We start from the raw sequence: 20,796 nt of genomic DNA, 5'->3' as shown, positions 1-20,796 counted from the left end.
ATATTTAGGGACTCTTATTTATCTGAGGAGAGGGCAATCACACATGTTCCATGAGATTGGTCAGGTTTACTATCAGTTAAGGAGATAATACTTGGCATATTTTATATTTGGCCTGATTTCAGAGCAACCTGTAACTGAAAGACTCTGCCTTCTTTCAGAGTGGTAGCAGTACTACTAGGTCAGGAATAAAACTGTGAGAAATTGGAGAATTCTGCTAGACCTTCCTACTTTCCTAGTGGTTGCATATGTGTGTGTAAATAATACTTTGTGTGAAAGGCATAACTTGGAAGCCCATACTGAGGCCAGCAATACTCATTCCCTTTCTTCTCTGGGAGCAAGGTTTTACTTTGTAAACTAGTTAATGAAACAGACTTGTGTGGATTTTCTTGTCATTACTTCATCATTTGTGGACACTAGTTACAGTTTACCTCCATATTTCATGTCAGATACCACTCATTCCTCACACTTGTTTGGCACAGTGATACAACAGATAGTATTGCTGCCTCACAACAAGAGGTTCTCAGGTTTGGTTCGTGATTGGGGTGCTTTCTGTGTACAGTCTGCATATCCTCCTTGTGTTTGTGTGGGTTTTCTCTCTGGGTGCTCCGTTTCCTCTCACATTCTAAAGACATGCATTAGATCTACTGGAGACTCTAAGTTATCCATATGTATGAGTATGAGCATGAGCATGTGCATGTGTGGTACCGAAGAAATATCTGGCAGCCTACTTCCTCTTCCTCGTTTGCCTTGAAAACTCTGCAGGTAGCAGTGGCTGTACAAGGAGTCACTCTAGGAGTCATCTACGACTTGTAAGAGAGAGAAAGAATGCAGATGCAAGATCGTTCCTAATTTTATATATTGCCTCCATTTTCTTTTTTTAACTTGCTTTATATTCCCTCAGCATGAATTGAAGACAGAACAACTGACAGTAGGAAATGTAATACTTCATGTAAATGTTAAGGGGAGTGAGGTATGCAGAAGGCATGGAAATACACGAGGGAAAATGGGAGAGTAACCATTAAAGAGAACATAAATGAAAAATTAGGTGATAAAAACTACACTGTAAGTGAAATGAAGTGTCAAGGGCATAAGTTTCATGGCTTTATTCAAATAAAAGACATTAGTGGTCCCCAGTGGAGTTGTAAAGTCTTTTGAAGTACCTAAAGTAAAATAAAAACTAGCACAAACTTTGGTGGTTATCTCTATATCAGAGGTAGACCAGAGCATATAACATCTTTGTTGTGAGCTAATCCCCGATACTTCTTTCTAGTAAAACACTTGGAAATGTGGTTAATCATGCATTCTAAACAAGTTTGCTCCTTACCTTCTGTTGCACATTTTCTACTATTTGGTAGTACAATTAACTTCATAAGAAGATTACATATTGCAGTGAATTATTATTGCATTGACCCTTTAAACCATAGGCACTCAGCGGGTGTGCTATGTACTTAATCTTCTCCTTTTGTCTCTGTGTAACGTTTTTGATCCAAACAGAAAATGATACTGTATTATACCTTGTCTTTTTCTGCTTCCTAGGGACATGACTGCTGTCCAAAGCTGTTTGTCTATGATGAAAAAAAAGGTGAAGTTACCTTCCAGGGGAAGTTAGATGTGCCTAAGCAGAGTTCACAGAAAGGAATGACAGCTCGGGAACGGTTCAAAAATCTTGATAAGAAAGCTACCTCTGAGACTAATGATGTTACACTTGAAACTTTGCACAAAAACAGCATCAGGTAGGTAGCTATAGTTCGAGAATGTCAGGTGTTAGAGAACACTGTACATAAAAGCCAAACATGCTTGCCAACAATATTTTATTTATTTGGTTAAATATGTATGCTCACTAGGACTGGGATGATTCTAGATCTCCATCACATAAGGATGGCAGCCCACTGACAAAGAAGTTAGGTTTCTATCAGTTTCACCAGAGATCCAGATTCAGAAATGGTCTTGGGTCCTTGGAAAACCAGTTAGAGTGGGCATGATCAAACATTGCAAGTTAGCTCTTCTTTTCAGTGTGAAGGCAAAGATATTGTTACAACTATAGACAGATGCTCCAATACTATATATTTCAGAGAATTTGAGCTGTTGCATACCACTTGGGATGTAGGAATATATGTACGATTTATTGTAGACTGAATTGCTCCAAGGAATGTATGGGCAGCCACAGTCCAAAAAAGGTGTTACAAAAAAATATTTTGGTAAAAATAACATTTGAATTGTGTTAATTCTTCCTACTACCAAGTGAGGACGTGTCTTCCATTACTCCATCTTTTTCTGAAAAATGTTGCACTGTATTCTTAAAATTATCTTTCAAACATAAAAAGGACTAGCTATATGCCATCTACCTAAGTATTTGAGTTTGTTCACCACTGGTATAGGAAATGGAAAACTATAGGAGCCCAAATGTAACAAGTTAGATTCTCCATATTAGCTTTAGAGTCTAGAAATATTTTATTTTGTTTGCAAGCAGTAAAAGAGCTTCTTATTATCTTCATGCATGTAATATTATTAATAATAAATCATCTGCATATGTGTAGATTTTTTTGTTGTGGTTTATCTCTGTTGATAGGTTTAATAAGGCAATTGTCTCCGATCATAGTTAACAAGACTTCTATAGTCAGGATAAACAAGGAAGGAGCCAATGAGACTCCCATGCATAATCCCATTTTTTAAGCATATAGACTCATGACTGCTAACTGAAAAAAATTCTTAACAGTTTCTAAATAAAACTTAATATATGCAAGTAAGTTGATATAGAATTAACTTTTTTCTTGTATGACAAATATCAATTTCCTGTTCACTAAATCAAATGCAATGCTGTCATCAATTGCTAGAAAAGCCTGGCCTATACTCTGTATCTTCTGAGTTAATATATATTTTTTTATTTCTGGAGATTGCAAATGCTGGTTTAAATGAGCAAGCTCCTTCCTGGCACCAAGTGGATATGGAAAGATTACCTGTTGGATAATTCTAAGACTACATTAATTAACATGTTAGATATGATTTTATAATTCGCATGTTGTAATATATTGGTTAAATATTATTTAATGTCATAGCTTTCTGTTCCTTTTTAATTATTAAAACCACTTTTGCAAGATTTTGGAAAAGAACAGAGTTTCAATTTGGAATTGTATATAACTGAAGAAATAAAGGAACAAGTTCCTTTCTTTTTCAAAAGCTTTAATGAATTCAATAGGAATTTTGTTGGGTCCAGGCAATTATTTATTTTCAGTTTCCTTTTTGCCCTTTCTACTCCTTGTATAGCAAAATCATAAAATTCAGACATGTAATCCTTATGGCTGTCTTTTTTCCTTATAGTTATTTTGATTGTATTGCTCTTGATAATTCTAATGACCTACCATTATGATTTCAGCAGACTTTAAGCGTGATCTTAACTACCTTATTTTTAATTTGTTAGTTCATCAAAGTACCTGCTGTATCAGTATTATAGTAAATTAGAAGTTATGTACCTACCATAACGTTCCATGTTGGTTGTCTTCTCTCGCCTTCTTTCTTGCTGGATGGGTTCGGAGCCGATCCTCGGCTCCTACTCGGCACTTGCTAAGCTCGAGAGTCACTTTTACCAGCTCGAGGCAGCCCCATATCCCAATACCCAGATCTCGTTTGGAACCTAGAGGGAAAACTACCTAGCATAAAAACTTTCCACTAAGGAAAGAAGAGCAATTAGCCTAAAAAGGCTGTAAGGGGAAACCAGATAACTAAACTAGAACTAACTGGTGCCCAAAAGAAGCAATCTTCCAGAGACAAGGGAGATCAAGATCTGTCCAGGCAAGGGGGCAGGAGGGAGGGTCGCAAGAAAGAAGGCGAGAGAAGACAACCAACATGGAACGTTATGGTAGGTACATAACTTCTAAATGTTAGGTTGTCAATCTCGCCTTCATTCTTGCTGGATGGGACCGCGTCCCTAGCACCTCTATCCTGGGTGGCTCATTGGAACAGACTCTTGAGAACCGTAGAACCAAAACTGGCTCTATCCCTGGAGGCCAAATCCAATTTGTAATGAGAAACAAAGGTATGAGGAGTGGCCCAAGTGGCTGCTGCACAAATAGTATCTAAGGGTAGTCTAGCCTGAAAGGCTGTAGAAGTGGCTAAGCCTCTAGTGGAATGTGCCTTTGGTTTTGAGCACAGCTATTTGCCCCTAAATTGATAGATTTCGGAAATGGTGGAAGATAGCCATCTAGACAAGGTCACTTTGGAAACAGAGAGGCCTTTCTTATTTTCAGCATAGGAAAGAAAGAGCTGATCAGACTTTCTGAATTGTTTTGTTCTGTCCAAATAATATCTGAGTTGGCGGTGAACATCAAGATAATGTAATTTTTGTTCCGATCTGTTGGAGTAATTGGAAAAAAATACAGGGAGATCAATAGATTGGTTTAAATTTGTTTTTGAAGCAACCTTGGGCAAAAAGGATGGATTAGTTCTCAAGGATACTCTGTCCTTGTGGAAGACCAAATATGGGGGACGAACAGAAAGGGCATGAAGTTCTGACACTCTCCTAGCCAAGGTAATAGTGACAAGGAAGAGTGTCTTCCATGAAAGAAACTTTAGTGAGCATGAAGCAGCTGGCTCAAAGGGAGGAAGAATTAAGGATGTCAGCACTAGATTTAGGTCCCATTGAGGAGGAGGACTCCTGATAGGAGGTTTGAGGAGAAAAACTCCTTTTAGAAAAGCTCTACAAAGCTTGTGGGACATAATGCTGTGATCTGCAAACCCCACATGAAAGTTCGAGATCGCAGCCAACTGAACTTTGACCGTGGAAGATGAAGAACCCGAGTGAAAGATTTCCGCTAGAAAATCCAAAACTGCATGAACAGGGGCAGTAAAGGGATCTATGTTCCTTGATTTCGCCCAAAGGGAGAAGCGTTTCCACTTGCTAGTGTAAATCCTTCTAGTAGAGGATTTAAGGAAGCCACTATGATATCCCTAACAGGGTTAGAGATCATAGGAAGCCTGGCTAAGGAAGGAAGTGGAGCAACCAAGCTGTGAGGTTGAGAGAAGGAATGGACCGATGCAGCTGACCCGATTGGTGGATCAGAAGATCTGGCACTGGGTCCAGATGCCAGGGCTGCGCCAAAAGGTAACGATGGAGGAACGGAAACCAAATTTGTCGAGGCCAATACGGGGCAATGAGAATCATTTTGGCTCTCAAAACGGTAGCTTTCTGGAGTACCTGTGGTATCAATGGAAAGGGAGGAAAGGCATAAAGAAGTCCCTGGGGCCAATCTTGGGTAAGAGCGTCTCTGGGGGGATGGCCCGGAAGTGGGAAGAGAGAAGAAGGCTGGGCATTTGCTGTTTTGGGGAGTAGCAAAAAGATCGCAACATGGGCGGCCCCACTTCTGAAAAATCTCCTCCACTATAGATTGTTTGAGAGACCACTCATGAGGCATGAGTATAGCTCTGCTCAATCTGTCCGCTAAAACATTGGTTTTCCCAGGGATATGCGTTGCTACCAGAAACCGATGAGAGGAGATCGCCCATTGCCAAAGTCTGAGAGCCTCTCGGCACAAGGGGTAGGATTTGGTTCCGCCCTGCTTGTTGATGTACCACACTACGGACATGTTGTCCGTGTGAACTGCAGTTGTTCCCAAGGGAAGAAAGTTGTTGAGGGCTTGCAACGTTAAAAGCACCGCTCTCATCTCTAGGACATTTATGTGCAGGTGGTATTCGAATGGTTGCCACGTCCCATGAACCATCCTGCCCTGATAATGACCCCCCCACCCGATCAGGGAGGCGTCCATAGTGACTGTGGCTACCTGGGCCGGGGAAACAAAGGGTCTGCCCTGATGAACCTGGGGAGAAGAAATCCACCAGGATAGGTGGTTTTTGCAAATTTGTGTCACCAGAATTTGGTGACGCATGGGAAGTTGTTGGTAGGACCATTGGGTGAACAACATCCATTGACGGAGACGCATGTAAAAGCGGGCCAAAGGAAGAAGAGTAATGGCAGCTGCCATGAGGCCCAAAACTTTTAGGACCAGTCTGGCTTGCACCTTTTTGCTGGCAAGGATGATCCGCACATGGCTTTGGATATCTAGGATTCTTTGGCTTGTGAGGTTTGCTGACATCCGAACAGTGTCCAAATTTGCGCCTATAAAAGTAATAGACTGGCAGGGCAATAAGGAGGATTTTTCGTAGTTGATCGAAATTCCTAACTGAGTGCAGAGATTTAGGGTGTAATCCCTGGCTTGGAGAAGTTGATGTCTGGTGGTGGCTGAGAGGAGCCAGTCGTCGAGATACGGAAACACCTGGAATCCTTGACGTCTCAGGTGAGCCATGACCACTGCCATACATTTGGTGAACACTCTGGGGGCTGTAGTGAGACCAAAGGGCAGGGCTCTGAATTGAAAATGACTGGACCCCAGCCGAAAGCGGAAAAACCTTTTGGAGCGTCTGTGGATTTTTATGTGATAGTACGCATCCTGAAGGTCTATTGAGCACATCCAGTTGTCTTTGCCCAGGAAGGGCAAAATCAATTGAAGTGTGACCATCCGAAATCTTGTCTTTTTCACAGACTTGTTGAGCCTGCTGAGGTCCAATATTGGTCTCCAATCTCCCGTCTTTTTGGGAACCAAAAAGAACCTTGAGTAGATTCCGGGCTCTGGATGGTCTGTTGGAACTGGCTGAATGGCCCTTTTGTGTAGAAGCTTTGATACTTCTAATTTTGCGATTTCCCTTAGACCGGGTGGAACATCTGTAAGGGAATTTTTGTGAGAGAAGGGACTTTCCTCGAAAGGAATCTTGTAACCCTCGGATATGATCGACTGTACCCATTTGTCTTGTGAAAGGGAAGCCAGGCTTCTGGGTACAGCGATAATCTTCCCCCGACTGCCTCCAAGGATGGACAGTCGAGCAACACCTCAGGGATGCTGGAAGGGCTTGTCAGAGAGAGACTCTCTGCTTCCCTGGTTTTGCGGACCCCCTCTGCCTCTAGGGCGGCATCTGTTATTATTACCCCCTCTGCCCCTAGGGGTAAACTGACCATATGTGTCCGGCGTGACTCCCTGAGATTTACGGAACCACATCTTTCCACCCTTCTGTCCCTTAGGGTAAGGCCTAGAAGGGGTGGAAAAACGGACTCCTACGGCAGAAAGAGTCTTGCCGTCTTGCTCACACCTGGTCAACGTATCCTTCACCTGAGGACCAAACAAAGTTGATCCATCGAAGGGAGAGTTTGTGAAGGACGCCTTAAAGGGATCTGCAAAATTACAGAGCCGCATCCAGGACTGACGTCTAAGAGCCACTCCTGTCCCTGCAGCTCTACTCGCTCCATCTGCTGCATACGAAATCAGCTGCATGGAGGAGTTGGTTATGGAGTTAAGGATTCCTAGCTGGGAAGCAATCTTGTCCTGAGCCCCTGCAGCTGTAGGATCCTGTACTACTTCACCTAATTCTTTAAGGATGTCCCTTTGAAGTCTGGTGAAGTGACATAAATAATTCAGCGAACGCATGGCAAAGGTCGCTGAGGAAAACATCCGCTTACCATACCTGTCCATGGTCCTAGAATCCTTGTTAGGAGGATGGACTGGTACGGAAGGATCTGCAAGTTCCTTCTTGGTGGTGGCCGCCACCACCATGGTATCAACAGGGACACCTTTTGTAAGAAATTGTTTCTCGGAAGGGGCTGTAATAAATTTAGAAGGCCTCCTGGGAACTGGTTCTATGAAATCAGGAGATGCCCACGCCTTCCGAGCTATCACCTCCATGAGGGGGTCGAAAGGCGGAGACACCCAGGAGGTGGAGGGTCGAGATCTGAACACCTCTAGGTATACCGACTCATCCTCAGAGGGATTAATGGAAGGCCAGTTTCCTCTCTGTTTTAGGAGTTCTAGGATGTCTGAAAATGAGACATCCTCAGAGGGGGATCTAGGGGACCCCTCCGACTCATCTAAGTCGGTATCTGAAGTAGTAGACTCGGGGGAGTCTAGGTGCTTCCTCTTACAGGTCCTCTTACGCGGAGGATCTCCTGACGGATCAGGAGAATCCTCGGAAGAGGGGGTTCTTCCCAATGGGGAAACCTGAGGCGGTGGATCTCTCGGTCCGGGAGCAAGAGAGTGAGAAGAGACATCTACAGGCACCGTAGAGGGAGGAGCTAAGGGGATAGACTGCTGACTGAGCCCAGGGGCCAGCACACTCCTCATCACCTCGAAGGCTCCCCTCCCAGGGAGATCCGAGAGACCCCGCTCTGAAGAAACAGGGACCCCCGGGCCCACCGAAAGGGAAGGCTCTGAGGCAGATGTCGGGGCCGAGCTCACCAAGGCCGAAGCCCCGAGGGGAAGAGCAGGGTCGGACAAGGGTCCGATGCCACTCACCCCCTCGGAGCAGACCAGGGAAGCCCGACCACCAGATCCCTCCAAGGAAGGTCTCGAGGAGGAGATAAGAGTAGAAGCTGAGGGAGCAGAAAGGGGAGGTATCTGCCCCACAGCCATAGCAGTGACTATTCCCATAGACTCCGGCTCCGAGCTCTGGAGGAGAGTCGAAGGAGGAACTTGAAGAGGGTGTGGATTAATAGTCGTCTGTTGAGACGGACTATGAAGCATTTGGGCTAGTGCCTGTGATTTTAACAATCTGCTTACCACTCTCTCCAAATCATGGTCTGAAAGCCTGGAAGACCTAGATGATCGGCTCTGATGGCTCCACTCCGAAAGAAGAGGAGAGGCCGGAGCCGACAGTATCGGCTCCAAAGAGGGAGACCTGGACCGCTTCCTCGACGGAACCATCGGAGCCGAAGAACCCTCGGTTCCAGACGGAGCCAACAACTTCTTGGCTCCAAGTCTAGACAAGGATGTATCGGCTCCGGCCGGAGCCGATACAGGCAAGGAAATAATGGTATCGGAGCCGGTCGGCGCCGATACTGAAGCCTTAGCCACATGGTGATCGGAGCCGGTCGGAGCCGACACCAATGTGGCAGTTAATGTATCGGCACCGATAGCCATCAGTGCCAAAGATTTAGTCAAAATTATATCGGCTCCAGCCGGAGCCGATCTCGACTCCAAAGGAGTCAGAGCCAAGGCCGGAGGCTTAGAAGCAGAAGCCTGGGCCTTGGAGGTCTTAGAGGGCTTGCCCGAAGCAGACTTGGCCGGGGAGCCCTCCGGTTTGAGAAGTCCTCTCAAAATTAATTTATTTCTCCTTTCCTGCAGGACTCTCTGGCTGAAAGAGTGACAAATAGCACAGGAGTCCTGCAGGTGGAGAGGTCCCAGGCAGTAGATACAAGAAGTGTGACCGTCTGTCAGAGACATCTTCTGACAGCACGAGTCACACTTCTTGAAGCCTGAGACCCTCTGTTCTTTGGACATAGTGCTATCCACAAAAGACACACAACTCACACAGTCCCAGAATCAGAAATATTTAACTTAAATGAGTAAAAAATAAACCCACACACACCCTGACAGGAAGGGATGGGAGGGGATGAAGGCCCGACTAAATAAAAAGAACTAGGGAAATAGTAAAACTAGCTAAAGACCGTAAAACTATCTAAAAATGACAAAAAACCTAATAAAAGAGAGAAATTTTAGGAATGGGGTGACTAAAATGTGTATAATAAAACACTTACCAAGAGCTGGTAAAAGGAGTACCTCGACAAACGAGATCTGGGTATTTACCGCCTTGCATCATGGGATATGGGGCTGCCTCGAGCTGGTAAATGTGACTCTCGAGCTTAGCAAGTGCCGAGTCGGAGCCGAGGATCAGCTCCGAACCCATCCAGCAGGAACGAAGGCGAGATTGACAACCTAACATCATAATGTTTGGTATGGTGGATTTTTGTTTTCAAGTCCACGTGCATGTGGTCTGTGTAGCCCTTCTTTAAAAGAATTCTCATGCACTCACTTCTAGAATCTCAGGCTATTTTTCATACTCAACCAGTTTCATTTGCTTATTTATTTGATCCACAAACACATTTTTTTTCTATTTCTGCAAGTGTGTAGACTTTAAAAGCAGCCAAAACAGTCTGAAAAGAAATATTTAAATGACCATTTACTAACCGTATTGAAAAGTAATATTCCTATTTTTGTAAAAATAAGTGAGTTTTAAAGCATTTTATAATTATAATTAACTGAGCTTTGAAGTATTTTGTATTTATGTTATAGAAGTAAATGATGGTATAATGCACCTTTTTAATATCAAGACATATGGAAAATGATAAATGATCAGACCAAATTCCAGGTGTATGCCAAACCTCTGTTGATATATTTTTGAAGGTGATATGAGAGCTGTTCCAGAGAAAGCTTTACTGTTCAAGCCATCATGTGATATCCCTGAATGTTTAGAATGGAATGCCTCCATAGGTCTACTAAGCTATTGTCCTGTATACATTTTTGTAAGTATCTAGCATATATCTGACAGAGACAGCTTATGGTATTGGACTGCTGGGCAGCAGTCATAACCTAAATGAGAAGTACAAAGTTTGTTTTTATATTTTTTTTTTATTTTTTTGTTTTTTGTTTGGCTGTTTCTTAAAAACAGACAACTTTCTCTTTTTAGGATTTCTATGAAGAAGAAAGGTCAACTAACTCGGCTGGACTATTTTCAAAACAGACCAGCATTTATGTGTATGCTCTACAAAGAAGAGGCAATTATGTCTTAGTACAGTTCCTCCTGATGTTTATATGTAATAGAAATGATGTTTCATTGGAGGAATCTAGGGTGCAAGTTAAATCAGGGAGCTGAATTTCCCATTGGTTTAGGCTGCATCAGGTGACTGGTGTCTTAGGCAGCCTGAATCAAAACTAAAATAATTTTTGTGGATGGACTCTAACACTGTGAGTGCATGAGAATTTTTAAAATATTTTTTAAATGACTTATTACTCTGTGAGATGGCTTGAGGTACAACTCCCAGCCAGTTTATAATTCAGTATATTTTTATTTAATTTTGTGTGTGTGTGTGTGTGTGTGTGTGTGTGTGTGTATATACGCATGCGCACATGTGTGTCTGCGTGTGTGTACGCAAGCATTTGATGTCCTTCAAGGATGCATCTGCAGTCCTAACATATGGGTTGTCCTGCCTCAGGCAGCCCTTCGGTCGGCCGGATTCCAAAGTCTGGGTCTGGCCTCGGCTGATGTCGCACTTCACCCGACGTCATAGTTGCTGGGGTATAAAGGCATCAGCCGACACCATTTTCCTCAGTCTTTCTTGCCGTGCGGTGCCCGAAGCAGAAGCTGTTCGCAAGTGCCGGTCGGTCAGATCCAGAGATTTCTACTACCGAAGACTTCTAAAAAGCTAAGTACCCAGTTGGGGACTCTTTCTTGCCTCAGCCGATGTCAGACAAAGTAAATAATTGTTTAACTTGTGGGAAACAAATTCCTCATAAGGATTTCCACTCTTACTGCCTTCCTTGTTTAGGCCCAGACCACGACGTATCAGCTTGTTTAGCCTGTGCTTCTTTCAACCGACGGACGCTTAGACGCTGGTCGGAGTTTGCAGAGGAGTTTTTTGGTCCCGCTTTTGCTTACAAAATGCCGTCGGAGACTCCGACAGCACAATTAGTTAAAAAACGCAAGGAAAAGGACCGACATCGGTCCGCGGTTTCGGCTGAAACCACGGTTAGGCCAACCGCGAGTGTCTCGGTTTCGGCTGAAACCGAGTCCTCGGTCCTTCCTTCGGCCGAAAACAGGCCTCCGGTAGCCGAGGCTTCACAGAGCGAGGTTGAATCGGCTTCAGAAATTGCTCCTGCAGAAGCAAGCACCCAGGATTTGTCAGATACTATTCCTTTAGACATATCTACCCCTGCACGTGGGGCTGCTAGACCCCCTGCATCTATGTCTATCAAGGCTTTTGCCAGGGCTAAAGCAGCTAAATCTTCTAAGGCCTTACCTACTAAAATTCCCTCACACAGGCCCACCTCTAGTTCTCAAATGCTCAGCTTGACTGAGGATCTCATTTCTTTGATCAGGGGATCCCAACCTCACCCGGGCAGGGCCTCTCAACCCCCTCCAGAGAAGAGGCCTAGGACTGAACCCCCGGAACCTGTTTCCACAGACAATTCCTCGGATGAATCAGATATCTCAGACCCTCAGGAAGGCCCATTTTCTCCTTATGAGGATTCTGATGCAGAAGACTCCATTCCTTCTGCCTCTCCTCCTGAAGAATTTTCTTTTGGGGAAACCTTACATGCTATGAGGGAACACTTTCAATGGCAGGGCCAGGAGTTTTCAGATTCAAGGAAAAGGCTAAGGACTTTCTTACACTTACCACAGCATAGGCCTTTAGCCATTCCTCCAGTACTAACAGTTGCTGATGATGCATATTATGATGCCTGTACTGCCCCTGATTCTCTTCCTCCGGCCCCTGCCAAGCCTGACAGATATTACAGGGTCCCGGACACACACTATCATTTGTATAAGGTTCCTGTGGCAGATCCTGAAACCATTTCACAGGGCCCTAAGGCTGTGGCAGCTGCCTCTGCCAAAAATCCTCTCCCCTCTGAAAGGGAATCTAGAGCATTAGAGAGATGGGGTAAAAAAGTTTATACTTCTGCTACTCTTTCAGCCAGGGCCTTAAACTGTCAATTCCACATGATTCAGTACCAGGAATTTTTGTTAGACCAGCTAAATAAAAAACTGTCCTCCCCTGAACCTATAGACCGCAAGTCCCTTCAGGAATTGGTACATAACTCTCAGCAGGTCAGTAACCATTTCTTAAAATGTGGCTATGATGCACTGGAGGCTTCCTATAGAGCAGCTATGACTGGAACAGTGATTCGAAGGCATGCCTGGTTAAAAGAACAATCCTTACCAGACCATGTTAAGTCAAAACTCCTAGATGCTCTTATGGAGAAACAAAGTTTGTTTGGCTCCCCTGCACAGGAGGTTCTAAAGAAGGTGGAGGAAAAAGCTAAATCTGTCCAAACAGTCAAGGATTTCTTACAGGTCCAACCTCCAAGGTTTAGCAGAAATTGGCCTTCGAAGAATTGGTCCTTTCCAGACACCTCCAGAGCACAGAGAGGCAAAAATAGACGCCCAAGAGGCAGAGGTCAATCCAGGGGTGCCTACAGGGGACGTCAGTGGCAACCTACCAATCAGAGAAGTACTGCCACAGATTCAACTACAACTACTTCCACTGGACAGACACAATCACTTGGCTCTGATTCCGCCTACCAGGGAACAACTGGAAGCACCCTTGGGAGGAAAACTAGCTTTATTTTCCCACAACTGGCATTACATTACAGGAGACAAATGGACTTTACAAACATTAGACAAAGGCTACAGGTTTCACTTCCACACTCTACCAAAAAAGAGAGGAATGCCAAACCTACCACCAAGCCAAAAAACAGACGCTCTAAGACAAATCAACAATTTACTAAGGATGAGAGCTATAGAAAAGGTACCGCCTATGGAACAAGGCCAAGGATTTTACTCCAGGCTTTTCCTTGTACCAAGAAAAGAAAATCAATGGAGACCTATTCTCGACTTGTCCGCTCTGAACACATACCTCATTGTTCCAAAATTCAAAATGCTGACCCTCCAGCAACTTCTTCCCATGCTGGGCAAGGAGTCTTGGCTGGTGACTCTAGATCTCAAGGAGGCATACCTGCACGTCCCTATATGACCAGATTGCAGAAGACACCTCAGATTTCTTGCAGGATCAGAGCATTATCAATTCTCAGCATTGCCCTTTGGCTTATCTACTGCACCCAGAGTATTCACGAAATGCCTGGCATCAGTAATTGTTCATTGCAGGCTTCAGGGATTTCAAATTTACCCATACCTGGATGACTGCCTAATACAAGCGGACAACAAGGCAAAATTAAGAAAAGATTTGGAAAAGGTCATACAATTGTTGCAAGCCTTGGGATACACAGTCAACATGCAAAAATCAAGACTAGTACCATCCCAAAGGATAACATTCTTGGGTGCAGAACTGGATACATCAACTCAGATGGCTTTTCTCACAGAAGAAAAACAAGAGCAACTACCAGTATATTTCATGACATTAACAACAAAAACTCAGCTTACTGCAAGGAAAGTCCTGCAAGCCCTGGGTTACATGGCATCCTGCATAATATTGATTCCGCATGCCAGGCTGCATATGAGAAAGTTGCAATGGTACCTAAGGAATGTATGGTTAAACACAAGCACAGTCTAGTAGCCCAGATTCCAATAATTCCATGCCTGAAACAAGAATTCCAGTGGTGGACTCAGGCCTGTCGGTTGAACAGAGGACTGCCTTTCCACAAACCTCATCCAATCCAGACCATCACCACGGACACCTCAGACCTAGGCTGGGGGGCACACATGGTGGACAAGTGCATACAAGGCCTATGGACCCAAGACCAGCTGAATCTACACATAAATCTAAAGGAGATACTGGCAGTGAAACATGCAATCCAGGCATTTCGACCATTCCTTCAACAAGGTTATTTGCTGATAAGGACGGACAACACCACAGTCATGTGGTACATCAACAAACAGGGAGGTACACACTCATATCCTCTATGCCGGATGGCAATGGACCTGTGGAATGTGGCCCTAAATCTCAACATTCAACTTCAGGCCAGATTTGTACCAGGAAAAGAAAATTCTCTAGCAGACACCTTAAGCAGAACTACCACGGATGCTCACGGATGGATGCTGCATCCAGATATCTTCAAAACCGTAACAAAGAAATGGGGACTACCAGAGATAGACCTGTTCGCCTCCCCACACAACCACCAATTGAAGAAATTCTGCACAAGAGCATTCCACCCACTTGCTTGGAGGGTGGACTCCCTTTCCTTCAGCTGGAAAAACCTGACAGCATATGCATTCCCACCTCTTCCTTTGATGTACAAAGTTCTATTGAAGATCAAAGAGGATCAGCCAAGGGTAATCCTGATAGCTCCAGACTGGCCGAGGCAACATTGGTACCCGCTACTGAGAAGCATGTCTCGGACACACGCATGGCCTCTACCTCTATGTCCCTTACTTCTAACACAGAACAACTACAAGATTCTACATCCAAACTTGAAAACACTGCAGCTAGCTGCTTGGAATATTGCATAAGACAAAACAACCCAGATTTATCTCAGAGGGTTAAGGACACATTATCCTGGAGGCTCGCAGACCCTCCACAAGGAAAACTTATTCAGCCAAATGGAAAAGATACCTCATGTGGAGTGCAGCAAAGGGAGAAAATGTCTCATTGGCAAACATAGCACACATCCTGGAATACTTAGCAGAACTGTTCCACAATGGCCTGTCCTACTCCTCCATTAAGATTCATGCATCAGCAATCTCAGCAGAATACAACATGGATCCTCCTGTCTTCTCTCATCCTCTTCTCAGGCAGTTCTTGAGAGGAATCAAAAACGTAAAGCCTCCAAGGAAACCACCTTTACCTACATGGGATCTCAACTTTGTGCTGGAAAAGTTAACACTTCCCCCTTTTGAACCAGCAGCAACAGCAGATTTACAGTTCTTGTCTTGGAAAACTGCTTTCCTGCTAGCAATCACTTCAGCAAGAAGGGTTTCTGAATTACAGGCATTAATGGCAGTACAGCCCTTCCTTATCTTCCATCAGGATAGAGTGTCTCTGAGAACCAACCCTACCTTTATGCCAAAAGTGGTCTCCAGAGTATCATTGAACCAAGCGATTCATTTACCTACATTCTTCCCCAACCCACAGAACAGGGGGAAAAGACTGCTACATACCTTGGATGTGCACAGACAATTACGCTACTACCTGGACAGAACTAAGACCAACAGAAAAACTGACCAACTTCTGGTAGCATATGCAACAGGAATGCAAGGAAAAGCAATTTCAAAACAGACAATCTCAAAATGGATAGGAAATTGCATACGATTTTGCTACTCTTTTCATGGAAAGGCAACTCCTAAAAATATCAGACCTCATTCCACAAGAGCAACAGCCACCACTACAGCTTTTCTACGAGGAGTGGCTACCAAAGACATTTTAGAAGCTGCTACTTGGAGCTCCGTGCATACATTTGCCAAGCATTATAACCTTCCTTTATACTCCAGATCCCGAGCAGGTTTTGCAACTGCTGTGTTGCAAGGGATCTTGACTACACCATCTTTATCTTAGTGCCTCCTCCCCCAGTTTGGCTATGGTATTCTACCCATATGTTAGGACTGCAGATGCATCCTTGAAGGACATAGTACAGTTTTGTACCTACCATAAATGTAGATGTCCGATAGGTATGCATCTGCAGTCAGGATAACCCACCCTCCTTCCCCTCTGTGGTATTCCTAGGGTACTTACCTCTCTTCTAGCTAGCTGGGGGAAATTATTATGGTGTATTTGTTTTTGTATATGTGTATATATATATATATATATATATATATATATATATATATATATATATATATATATTTTTTTTTTGCTCTCTACTATTGGAATTATTTGCATTTATCCAAATTTAGCCTTCCTAGAGGGCACCTGGCATCTGGGGCAAGAAACACTGAGGAAAATGGCGTCGGCTGATGCCTTTATACCCCAGCAACTATGACATCGGGTGAAGTGCGACATCAGCCGAGGCCAGACCCAGACTTTGGAATCCGGCCGACCGAAGGGCTGCCTGAGGCAGGACAACCCATATGTTAGGACTGCAGATGCATACCTATCGGACATCTACATTTATGGTAGGTACAAAACTGTACTTTTCAGGCAATGTTACAACTGTCTCATGTACACGGACAACCCTGTCCTCCTCCAAACAGGTTCAAATATATGTGAGAGATGCAACCATATAGCCAAACTGGAGGCTGAGCTCTCTCAATTCAGAACTGGTGTAACCAGTCAGGAGGAGAAGGTAACCTCACACAACACAAATCCAGTCTCACTTAGTCCTACCACAACAGCAAACCAAACACATAAACACAGAAAAACATACTTGGAGGCTCTAAATAAAAATCTGCCTAAGCAGCAGAGACCTCCAAAGCAGACATCCAAGCAAACGCTACCCCAAAACAAAACACGTGCAACACATAGCTCACAAAATCAGTGTGCCAAACAGTCACAGCCCTTAAGGCTGAATAACACACCTGATGCACTCGTAATAGGTGATTCTATAATCAGACACACTGACGTTCCGCTCACCAGGCTGAACAAAGAGAAGGTTACTGTGAGCTGCCTGTCAGGTGCTAGGATCAGCCACATAACGCAAGCACTCAGGTCACTCCAAAGCAGGTACACATATGACTCAGTCATAGTACATGCTGGTGTGAATGACCTGAGACGTACCTCCCTCGACTACATGAAAAGAGACATAGAGGAGCTCTCTGATTATGTAGCCCAGGCCCGTATGACCCTGACCTTGAGCAGCATCTTACCCTCACCTAGAATGATGCCGCAATATGAAGACAGAATGATCGATTTTAACAATTGGCTAAAAGTTTGGTGTCATTCAAAGGGGATCCAGTGTCTGTCAGCCTGGGATGACATGCCCAACAAGCCACGTTGCTTTGCTAGGGACGGCTTGCACCTGTTACCCCTGGGCTTTTGGATATTGGGAAAGGCTCTTGCCACCCCCATAGTGCCTTTTTTAGGCAAAGCTCAAAAGACAAACCCACCTCCATAGGCAACACAATGAACAAGAAACTAAGGGTAATGCTGCTAAACGCCAGAAGTCTAAACCTCAAGATGCACGCACTCAAAGCTCTCCTCAGTATGGAAAACATTGATATCTGTGCAATGACAGAAACCTGGTTCAAGGCTCCAGAGAGCACCCCAGCACTACCAGGTTATACTTCATATCATGCTTTTCGGCCCCAAATCTCGGACCGAACCACAAAAGGAGGAGGAGTATCCATATTCATCAAAGATACCCACACCTCCAGGTTAGTGGCGTTGCACGAAGCATCGGAGACCATCCATGTGCAACTAACAGTGGGCAAAACTGCTTTTCAGTTTATAGCATGCTACAGACCACCTTCTCAAAATCAGGAATCCCACTCAGTTTTCCTGAAAACATTGGAGAACATGAAGATCTCTCCAAACACCATTATATTGGGTGACTTCAACTACACAAACATAGATTGGGAGCATTACTCAAGCCCCAACACCCTAGCCCAAAGATTTCTGGAATTTATAAACTCAAATGCTATGGAACAACTAGTCACCATTCCCACAAGAGGGGAAAACATACTAGACCTGATCATTACCAACGTGGGGACTCTATGCTCCATACCAGAAGTAAACCCCTCATTGGTAAGATTAGACCATAAATTAATCTCTCTGGATATCCACAACCTGACCCCACCCCCAGCCCAGAAAACCACAGTGAAAAACTTCTCAAAAGCAAACTTCACACTTCACAAAACCGAGGTGGAATCCTTCAAGGCCCCCTGGCCAGTGGAAACTACGGCCCAAACTGCCGAATCCTATATAAATGCATTCTATGGACACCTCCAGGAATGCATGGATCATGCTATCCCAAACAAAACCAAGACCCAATCTTCCAAAGGCAGGCGTCCAGTCTGGTGGATCCCAGCCATAAATAAGCTGTACAACAGAAGGAGGAAGTTACTACATGATAGAGCAAAATCCCTAAAAGTGAAGGCATCTCTGATCAGTACTAGCAAAAAATTACGATCCCTCATAAAATCCTCCAAGGCCAGCTTCGAGAGAAAAATTGCACAGGACACTAAAGACAATCACAAGGCTTTTTTTAGCTATATTAGGAACCTGGGATGCAACTCCCAGATATGCTCAGAGTTGATTCTAAATGACAAAAAATGCACTGAACCCACAGACATTGCCAGCATCCTGGCAGACAGGTTTAGTGCAAACTTCTCCCCCTCTCCCCCCCAAAAGAGCAAATATCTATCCCAGCAGAGTGTAGCCTCCGTAACATCTCAGATGCTCAGGTGGAAGCCGCCCTCTCCAAAGCAAAAAACACTGCTTCAATGGGACCAGATGGTGTCCCAGGTTGCATCCTACATGAACTCCAAGAGGAACTAAACCCTCACGTAAAACTGCTGTACAATCTCAGCCTTACTACAGGATATGTACCCAAAGAATGGCGTACAGCAACAGTGGTCCCTCTCCACAAAGGTGGTGCCTCGATGGACCCTGGAAACTATCGTCCCATAAGCCTGACTAGCCTAGTCTGCAAAGCTATGGAGAGGATCATCATGGAACTCATAAACAAAGACATTGGGGACCTACAGACACTAGATCCTACCCAATTTGGCTTTGTCAAGGGCAGTTCCTGCCTCTTGAACCTGGTCAACTTCTTTGAAACAGTCACCAAGGCCATAGATGAAGGGACCTATCTGGACCTCGCAAAGGCTTTTGACACAAGACCCCACTCGGGCATCATAGATAAGCTATCCAGCTTAAATATAAACCGCTATGTCACAAGATGGGTTGCAAACTGGCTCAAAGACAGAACCCACAGAGTCAGAGTTGCTGGAGCCATGTCAGACTCGAAACCAGTTACAAATGGCATCCCACAAGGCTCAGTCCTGGGACCTCTCTTGTTCGGTATATATTTTTCCGAGGTACAGGCTAACACGGGAGGACTGTGGCTGACCAAGTTCCCAGATGACTGCAAACTGGGCGCCATAATTGACTCTCCAGCTGACATGAGCATCCTTCAAAAAGGTCTCACAGAGACGGGATAACTGGTGCCAGAGCCATGGTCTAAAGCTAAATACCAAAAAGTGTATAGTCATACCCTTTGGCAAAAACAAAGTGCCCACAAATTACCACATAGGTGGTAACCCATTAAGTACAGAAGAAGTAATTAGAGACCTGGGGACCCAAGTTGACAGTAATCTCTCCTTTGACAACCAGATTGCCAAAGTGGTTAGAAAAACCTTCTACATAGCCCACCTTATCATGAAAGGATTCACATCTAGATCAAGGGAGTCAACGTGCCCCTTTATTCATCCCTCATCAGGCCCATAATAGAATACAATGCCCCTTTTGGGATGTACCTTACCTGACACCTGCAGCAACTCGAAAGACCCCAAAAGTACCTCACAAAGAGGATCAAGGGACTCAAACAGATACCATATGTTGCTCGGTTAAAAAAACTCTAGCTCTACTCAGTTGCATACTGCCTACTTCGAGGCGATCTATGCCTGACATATAAAGCTATGTCCAACCCAGAATTAATGGACATGCTCCACATCAGAAAATCCAAATCCCTTGGAGTCACGCGCTCGATGGACTTGAACCTCAGCACAGAAATAAATAGAACATGCTGGAGGGATAGATTCATAACCCAGAGGCTGCCTTCGCTCTGGAATAGAATCCCAGTCCATGTTAGGCAGAGCCCCTCACTGACTCTCTTCAAGAGGAATCTTGATGAGTGGATGGGGGATCGTAGGTTTACTCCAGGGATTACTTCTGTGTCACTACTAGACAGAGGCACAGTCAACTAACCTTAAAAAGGGCACAGTAAACTCAAATCAAAGGGTGGCGAAAGCCAAACACACTCAGGCTAGTCTTATAAATGCCCAAGGGCAGATAGCCTAGTATGAACCTATGAACCTATGAACCTAAGATGTCGAAGTCTGCCTCAGCCCATATCTAATCAAATTTGTTATAATTTCATTTAGTACTGGTAAAATGCAAGAGCAGAGCTTATTCAATGTGTATTTGAAGAGAATCAATGTTCGTTCTTTCGTTTTTTAATTTATAATAAACATTGCTCGTAAGTAATAAATTTATTGTACAAGCATATTTCTTATTGATATGAACAAAAAAATCAGCAGTGTAAGCACCAGTATAGATGCTTGTGAAATGAATGATTAAAATGTGAGAGATAGAAAGTTCTGTACTGACAAACTAAATGGCAGGAAATCAGTATAGTAGGGAAGTGGTGATAAAGG

At 44.3% G+C, this 20,796-nt stretch overlaps 1 protein-coding gene across 1 annotated transcript in view; it reads left to right on the top strand.

Moving 5' to 3' along the window:
- Positions 1-20,796, top strand: part of ARPC1B (actin related protein 2/3 complex subunit 1B) — a 258,119-nt gene that overhangs the window by 211,054 nt on the left and 26,269 nt on the right. Inside the window, exon 8 of the mRNA XM_044089351.1 lies at positions 1,537-1,733. Coding sequence (XP_043945286.1) covers positions 1,537-1,733 — 197 coding nt within the window. The remainder of the gene's footprint in view (positions 1-1,536; positions 1,734-20,796) is intronic.

This window comes from Protopterus annectens, chromosome 12.part0, assembly GCF_019279795.1.
Source record: "Protopterus annectens isolate FY-2018-M chromosome 12.part0, PAN1.0, whole genome shotgun sequence".
Taxonomy (NCBI): Eukaryota; Metazoa; Chordata; order Ceratodontiformes; family Protopteridae; genus Protopterus; species Protopterus annectens.
The sequence above is the reverse complement of the archived record's forward strand: the minus strand, read 5'-3'. Positions and strand labels throughout refer to the sequence as shown.